The sequence below is a fragment of the Capricornis sumatraensis genome, chromosome 20 (assembly GCF_032405125.1).
Source record: "Capricornis sumatraensis isolate serow.1 chromosome 20, serow.2, whole genome shotgun sequence".
Lineage (NCBI taxonomy): Eukaryota > Metazoa > Chordata > Mammalia > Artiodactyla > Bovidae > Capricornis > Capricornis sumatraensis.
This window is the reverse complement of record NC_091088.1, coordinates 68709371-68717013: the sequence shown is the minus strand read 5'-3', so window position 1 is coordinate 68717013 and position 7643 is coordinate 68709371. Positions and strand designations below refer to the sequence as shown.

General features: G+C 65.8%; 1 protein-coding gene across 1 annotated transcript; it reads right to left on the bottom strand.

The window, feature by feature from the left end:
* Window positions 1-489: 489 nt before the first annotated feature.
* Window positions 490-4883, bottom strand: ZNF444 (zinc finger protein 444). Its single transcript, XM_068993374.1, has 3 exons — window positions 4572-4883; window positions 2280-2364; window positions 490-1470 (listed from the first exon to the last, which is right to left on the bottom strand). Exons 1-3 carry the CDS (start codon window positions 4881-4883, stop codon window positions 890-892), a joined length of 978 nt encoding a protein of 325 aa, XP_068849475.1. The 3' UTR covers window positions 490-889.
* Window positions 4884-7643: the final 2760 nt, after the last annotated feature.

Genomic DNA, 7643 nt, shown 5'->3' with positions numbered 1-7643 from the left:
TCCCACAAGGTGGACGCTGAGGCCTGAGCGCTTGCTCTAGGCAACCTGGAGACCATCGGGAGGCCCCGCCTCCACCAGCTGTTAATGGTTTCGTAAGGTGGGGCCCGGCTCCGGCTGTAAACACCCACGGGGTCCAGCTAGTCGCTTTCCCAGACTCCCTCGCAGCCACATGGCAGGGCCCCGTGGCCTGGGTCTTGCTGGTCCAGGGGCTAGCAGAGCGAAACGAGGGCCGTGACCGAGTGGGGTTCTGCCAGCAGAAGCCCGCCAGGCTCGGGCACTGGATGCGCAGGAGCCCAGGGGAACTCACCCTGTCACCTCTCAAGGGCTCATCGAGTCTCTAGGCTCAAGGACAAGGAACCGGGCCCTGCCAGCCGGGAGGGGCCCCGGTGGGGCCCACCATGCCCCTCCCCGACGACTGCTTGGACAGAACGCAGGCGCCAGCGGCTGCACAACTCGTCAGCGGCTTTATTAACACTCTCCAGACGCTGGTCAGCGGCGGTCTCCGGCACCTGTCCTCCTCGGGCCTGCCTGACAGGCCGGTCGCAGCGCAAGGACCCACAGCTCGGATACCCCTGCTGGAACCCGGTGGTCCTGTCGGAGCCGTGCCGCGATCCACCCGTCCTGGGAGCGGCAAGGGGCGGTCTCCCCGGGCGGGACGAGACGCAGTCCCCTCCCTGCAGACTCCTCCAGCCCGGGACCCCGCCCCTGCCCAGGTCCTCGACTGGGCTCCGGGTGGGGAGGGCTGCAGAGGCGTCCTCGCAACGCAGAGACTGCGAGGACGAGGACGGGGCGGGGGCTGACCCAGAGACTGAAGTTCGGGGCATCACGCGACAGGGCTCAGGCACCGGGGTGCGGAGCCAGGGCAGAGGCGCCGGGCGCGCGGCCGGAGCTACCCCAGGGGCCAGGGCGGGAAGGGCGCGGCGCCCTCGGCACCCGGGGCCGCTCCGCCCGCGCCGGCCGCGCGCCCGTGGGTGCGCTGGTGGCGGAGCACGTGCTCGCGGCGCCCGAAGCCCTTGCCGCACTGCCAGCAGGCGAAGGGCCGGGCGCCCGAGTGCGTCTTGCGGTGGCGCACCAGGTGCTCGCGCCAGTAGAAGGTCTTGCCGCACTCGCAGCAGGCGTGCGGCTTCTCGCGCGCGGGCAGCGGGCGCAGAGCCGGGCCCGGGCCGCCAGGGTGCGTGCCGCGGTGGCGCCGCAGGTGCTCCTTGCGCCGGAAGGCCTTGCCGCACTCGGGGCAGGCGTGCGGCTTCTCGCCTGAGTGGCTCTGCCGGTGGCGCAGCAGGTGCGCAGGCTTCAGCGAGGCCTTGCCGCAGTCGGGGCAGGACGTGGTGCCCGGGGCCGCCAGGAAGGCGGGCAGGCCGGGCGCAGGCGGGGCTGGCGGCGCCGGCGGGGGGCTGCCCGGCTCCTGCTTGTAGGGGCGCGCGGCCTGGGCGTCTGCCGTCGCCGGTTCCTCAGTCCTGGGGGCCGCATCTCCTACAGGTAAAAGCGCGAAATCAGGACGGCCACGGACTGGCTCATGGATGCTGGGGCCAGGATAGTTCATGGATGGGGCGTGAACCAACAGGTGCAGGGGCGGAGGGCAGGGTGGTCACGGCCTGGATGGACGGGCAGGGGGATGAATGGGCGCTGGGGGTGCATAAGCTGGGTGGGTGGACGCACTGGTTGACGGGTGGGGCACTGGAAAGGCTGGTTCAAGGATCGGGGGACAGGACGGCTCATGGATGGGGTTGGACAGACTGGTTGATGGAGGCTGGACCAGCCGGCTCAGGGATGGGGGGGCGGGTGGACAGACCAGTTCACGGATGGGGGGAGAGGATGGTTCGTGGGTGGGGAGGGGGAGAGACTGGTTCATGGGTGGATGGGGGTGGGTGGAAGGACTGGTTGATGGATGGGGAGTGGGCTGGGGGAAGGATGGATGGGCCGGCAGGGGGGGAAAGACAAGCTGTGAGGGGATGGACAGAGGCTGCCAAGGAGGCGCCTGGTGAGAACCAGGGTGCAAAGCCGGGGTCAGGCTGCCGGGACACAACCCTGGCTCAGCAGGCGCCCATCCCGGGTGGGTTAGTCTCTTCTGTGCCGGGCCTCCAGCTGCAGGGAAAGGCTGGTGACGCCGGGGTCTCGAGGCTGCCACCGGAGGTCAGCACTGCAGGCGCTCCCGTCCTGTCTGATCCCCGGCCCCATGTGCCGGGCCCTCCGGGGCGGGGTCCGGCACGAGAGGGTTGGTCCACTGAACGCGTGAGTGATGGACAAGTGGGGAGCGTGGTGTGGAAGGAGGGGCTGCTCACCTGAGGGCACTGCCCCACCAGCTTCCTCTCCCACGCCGACCCCGGAGCCTCCGGTCGCATCCTGAGGCGCCCTCGTCGCTGGTCCCTGGAACCAGAGACCCCACGTGTCCAGCTGAGAAGCTGGAGCCCCGCCACCCGCCCTCCGGGTCCTGCCGCGGGCTCTGAGGGCAGCGGCCGCCGGGCTGGGGTCCTCCATGGACAGGCTCGTGGAGGCCCATATGGCAAGGCCTGAGACCTCCCACAGAGCACCTCGCCAGCGGGTCCTCCAGCCCCCGGCAGCCTCCTGAGGGGCCCGGGTGGGCGCCCCTCACTCCCGACCCACGGGGCCGGCGGAGACCAGGAGCGCTTACTACTCTGAGCCACTGCGCTTCGGGCGGTTTGTTATCCGACAGGCAGACCACTGATGGAGCCGCTTTAATCCTGCTTTTAGCCTCGATGCCCTGTGCCAGCTCCAAGACAAAATGCAGAAGGAAAACACAGAGGCTATTTTCAACTCAGGACCAAATTAAGCAGCTTTCCCCAGCTGTCCCGCGGACGGCTCTGAGCAGTGTGGCACAGCCAGAGGCCCACGGCTGAGAGACAGCCTCAGACCCACTTCTGGCTCCTTTATGCTCTGGTCGCGGCTCCTCGAGGAGTCTGTGTGGAGTCGTTTCTCCTGGAAAGGCCTCCTGGTGGAGTCACTGTCACTGGACTGCCTTCCCGGGTGGCTCAGTGGGCAAGAATGTGCCCACCAATGCAGGATTCGTGGGTTCCATCACTGGGTCAGGAGTAGGAAATGGCCACCCACAGCAGTATTCTCGCCTGGAGAATCCCACGGACAGCTCTGCGGCAGGGAGAAACTGGCCCCAGGACAACGTTCAAGTGCACGGGAGGCCAGTCACACTACAGCCCCGAGGCTGCAGGGCTGAGCCTCTGGGCGCAGCAGGACCCGGGCTGCCCCAGGAGACCTGCCCTCTGCCCCCGTCTGCCGGGCAGGGAACACTGGGCCAGCTGGTCCCGCCAGACTGGGTCCTGAGGCCACGCCAGGCGCTCTGAGGACCTAACTCACGGCGGAGGCTCCGGCCCATGCGGGCAAGCGCCCACATGTGGCTGAAGCGCGCCGCACCTCCTGGCGGGAAGCTCGGGAGCACTCCAGCTGGCATTCCTCCGTGAGTCCTGCCACAGGCTGTCGCCCAGGGCTGGCGCTACCCCCTGGGTCCCGGGAAGACCCTCCTGGCCTCTCCCTGCCGCCTCTCCTCAGCAGTTAACCCGTGTCCTTTGGCTAGGACCAACCACAGCTGTGGGCAGGGCAGGGTCAGTCCTCAGGGTGGTCCAAGGACCCTGAACTTGAATCAGTCATCAGAAGGGTGGGCCTGGGGCAGTGTTAGTCGTGTCCGACTCTCTGCGACCCCTTGGTCTGCAGCCCGGTAGGCTCCTCTGTCCTTGACTGTCTCCTGAAGTTTGCTCAAGGCTGTCTGTGCACCCACCGTCCCTTACCACCAAGGCAGGCCTGACCCTTCCCCCCAGTGCCACCATACCATGGACCTCAGGGTTCGTGGAGCCTGTTGAGGGTATCTCCATGGGGAGCTTGCTGGGGGGCTGGGGGCAGGGGGCAAGCATGGGGGGAGGGGGAGGGATGGGGGTAAGGAGGAAAGGGACAGGGGAGGGGACAGGGGTGAGCGTGGGGGAGGGAAGAGGAGGGACCCAGGGCGGAGGGGGGGAGGGGGGAGCGTGGGAGAGAAGGGACCCAGGGCGGAAAGGGGAGAAGTGAGCTTGGGGGAGGGGGAGGAGGGACCCAGGGCGGTGGGGGAGGGAGCGTAAGGGAGGGGGAGGGGGGACGGGGTGGGGAGGGATGGGGCTGAGGGAAGGGACAGCGGAGGGGACAGGGGTGAGCGTGGGGGAGGGAAGAGGAGGGACCCAGGGCGGAGGGGGGGGGAGCGTGGGGGAGGAGGGGACCAGGGCGGAGGGGGGAGGGGAGCGTGGGGAAGGAGGGGACCAGGGACCCGGGGGCAGGCGGAGGGGGGGAGGGGGAGCGTGGGGGAGGGAAGAGGAGGGGACCCAGGGCGGAGGGGGGGAGGGGGATTGTGGGGGGGAGGGGGATTGTGGGGGAGGAGGGGACCAGGGACCCGGGGGCAGGCGGAGGGGGGGGGGGAGCGTGGGGGAGGAGGGGGAGCGTGGGGGAGGAGGGGACCAGGGCGGAGGGGGGAGGGGGAGCGTGGGGGAGGAGGGGACCAGGGCGGAGGGGGGGAGGGGAGCGTGGGGGAGGAGGGGACCAGGGACCCGGGGGCAGGCGGAGGGCGGACCCCGGCTCACCCACAGCTCCTCCAGCAGCGCCACGGCCTCCTCGCCGCTCTGCGGCCGGCGGCTGCACACCCAGGCCTGCACCTCGGTGGGCAGCGCGCTCAGGAACTGCTCGAGCACCAGCAGCTCCAGCATCTGCTCCTTGGTGCGCACCTCGGGCCGCAGCCAGGCCCGGCAGAGCGCGCGCAGCAGCCCCAGAGCCTCGCGGGGGCCCGGGGCATCGCCCAGGTGGAAGTGGCGGAAGCGGTGCCACGGCGAGTCGGCGGTCAGGCCCTCGGCGGCGCCTCGCTCCTGCTTCACGGGGCCCAGGCCCAGCGCCTCCATGCGGCCGGCGGCGGGGTCACGGCGCCTGCGGGGAGCGGCCGCGGTCAGAGCGCCCTCCGGCGGGGGGCCCCACGTGGGAGGGCTGGCCGCCCCATCCCGGGCCTCAGTTTCCCCCCCCCGCCCCCCGAGATGAAGGGCTCGCCCGCCGCTTGTGGGCCCGTCCCCACTCTCCCCCACTCCTGCGTCCTCCCCGCGAGGACCCAGCGAGGCCGCGCGCACGGAGGCCGCTGGTGCCCAGGCACCCGGGCCTTGTCATCAGCACCTCCTATGCTGGTGGTCGCACCCGATGCTACACCCCGGAGGCGGAGGCTGCCGGCTCCCCAGCGCTCCGCGCCCCGCCTCTCCCTCACGGACCAGGGTGGACACGAGCGTCCCCCTCCACCCCGGGGGCTCATGTGGACGCTCCGGCCCCAACATGACTGTACGTGGGGCCGGGGCTTCGAGGAGGATGTGGAGGTGAAGTGAGGTCGTGGTGGGGCCCCAGGGTGTGGCTGTCTTCACAGGACAGGGCAGCTCTGCCCCCGACCTGGGGGGACAGAGCGGGAAGGGAAGGCAGGGTTCGCAAGCCGGGGAGAGGCTCTCCCCACACCCGTCCGCCTACACTGATCCCGGCCGGATCCCCGCCTTCCCAGCCACAAGGAGCAAGTGTCTGTGGTTGAAGCCGCCTGGTCTGCAGTGGTCAGGCCTCGACACTCACAGGGCACCCAGGCACAGTCTGGGAGCTGGGAGATGCTGGGGACTGACTGTAAGGCCCTCCACCCTCCCACTGGAGTCACTGGACTGTCTTCCCAGGCAGCTCAGGGGTCAAGAAGCTGCCTGCCAATGCAGGAGACGCAGGAGACCCGGGTGTGATCCCTGGGTAGAAAATGGCAACCCACTCCAGTGTTCCCACCCAGGGAGCCCTGTGTCCCCCCGCTTCCTCGTCCCTTTCCCAAAGCGCGGGACACAGGCAGGCAGGGGCCTCGGTCCTGAGGACTGAAGACACAGAGCAGGGCTCCAGGGCGGGGCGATCTTGAATGGTCTGGGGACATTTCTGATGGCCAGATGGGGTTGCTGGGAGCGGCACAGCTGGCATCTAGCCAGCAGAGGTGGGGACGCTGCGGGGGACCCTGCAGGGACCAGAACGGCCCCACCCCAACAGAGAAGGACGCAGCCCCCAAATAAACCCTGCCTGGAACCACGGTCCTCAAACAGTCCAGGGACCCTGGAGTTCCTTCGGGGCTACCTCGAGGTGAGAACACGCTTCCTGACCGAGTTACCAGTCCCTTCCCCGCCTTCTCTCCCGAGCATGTGGTAGGCCCCCCACCCCCACCCCCACCCCGGGCCTCAGCAGAGAGCAGAGGCGGCCGTGGGAACCCAACTGTTCGGGTCACAGAGATGTGCAAAGACAAGTGATGCCATGCTTCCAACTTTTCGTTGGGAAGACACGGTTATTCATTTAAAAACCATTATGGGGCATGGGAAAAACTGGGAGATTTGGATTAACACATACACACCACCACATACAGAACAGAGAACTGATACGAAGCTAGTGAATAGCGCCAGGAACCATACACGAAGAGAATCTATAGAAGAGTGGATACGTGCGCATGTAACTAATTCACTTCGCTCTACAGCAGAAACACACTTATAAATCAACTATTCGTGCATGCGTGTTAAGCTGCTTCAGTCGTGCCGACTCTTCGGGACCCCACGGGCTGTAGCCCGCCAGGCTCTGTCCGCGGAATTCTCCAGCAAGAAGACTGGAGGGGGTTGCTAGTTCCTCCTCCAGGATCACCCCCACCCGGGACTGAACCCACATCTAGGTCTCCTGCACTGGCAGATGGGTTCTTTACCACTAGTGCCACTTGGGAGGCCCCTTAAATCAGCTACGAAAGTGAGTCGCTCAGTCGTGTCCGACTCTTTGCCACCGCATGGACTCTACAGTCCATGGAGTTCTCCAGGCCAGAACACTGGAGTAGGCAGCCGTTCCCTTCTCCAGGGGATCTCCCCAAGGCAGGGATCGAACCCAGGCCTCCCGCATTGCAGGCAGATTCTTTACCAGCTGGGCCACCAGGGAGGCCCTAAGTCAACTGCACTCCAATAAAAAAGAAAAAAAAATTAAGAGAAAAAAAGTGCTATTTGTGTTAACATGTGGAAAAATCAACTATCGCTATTTCTAAATGCATTAATTACTATTATGAGATTTTCTCAGCCTTCCCTTCTGAGATGACACAGAGATGTGAACAAGTGCTTTGGGCTGCGTCTTCAAAAATTGTTTAAGATATAAAGGGGTCCTGAGCTTAAAACCTTTGAGACCACTGGCCCACAGCCTGTTTTTAAATTAAAGTTTTACTGGTGCACAGCTGTGCGCATCTGCTGTGTAGGGAGGATCCTCTCAGACTTAAGCTGGCTTGATCAGCCAGCTAGTAAGTGGCAGGGACTGAACTCACGGCTGCAAGCGGAGCAGCAGAGGGACAGAGTGGGAGGCGGGGATTAGCAGACACAAACTGGTATACACAGGACAGAGTAACAAGGCTCTCCTGCGCAGCACAGGATCCCAGTCCATCACGATGCGGCTCAGCATCAATCCTGCGATGGACCAACATGGAAAAGAGCATGAAACAAGGCTGCAGCAGTGCATAACTGAATCACGTCGCTGGACAGCAGAAATGAACACTGTGAATCAACTAAACTTCCATAAATTAAGTTTTAAAAAAATGCAAAAAAGGGGGAGGGCGGTTCCAGAGGCAGGGGACATATGCATGCCTATGGCTGATG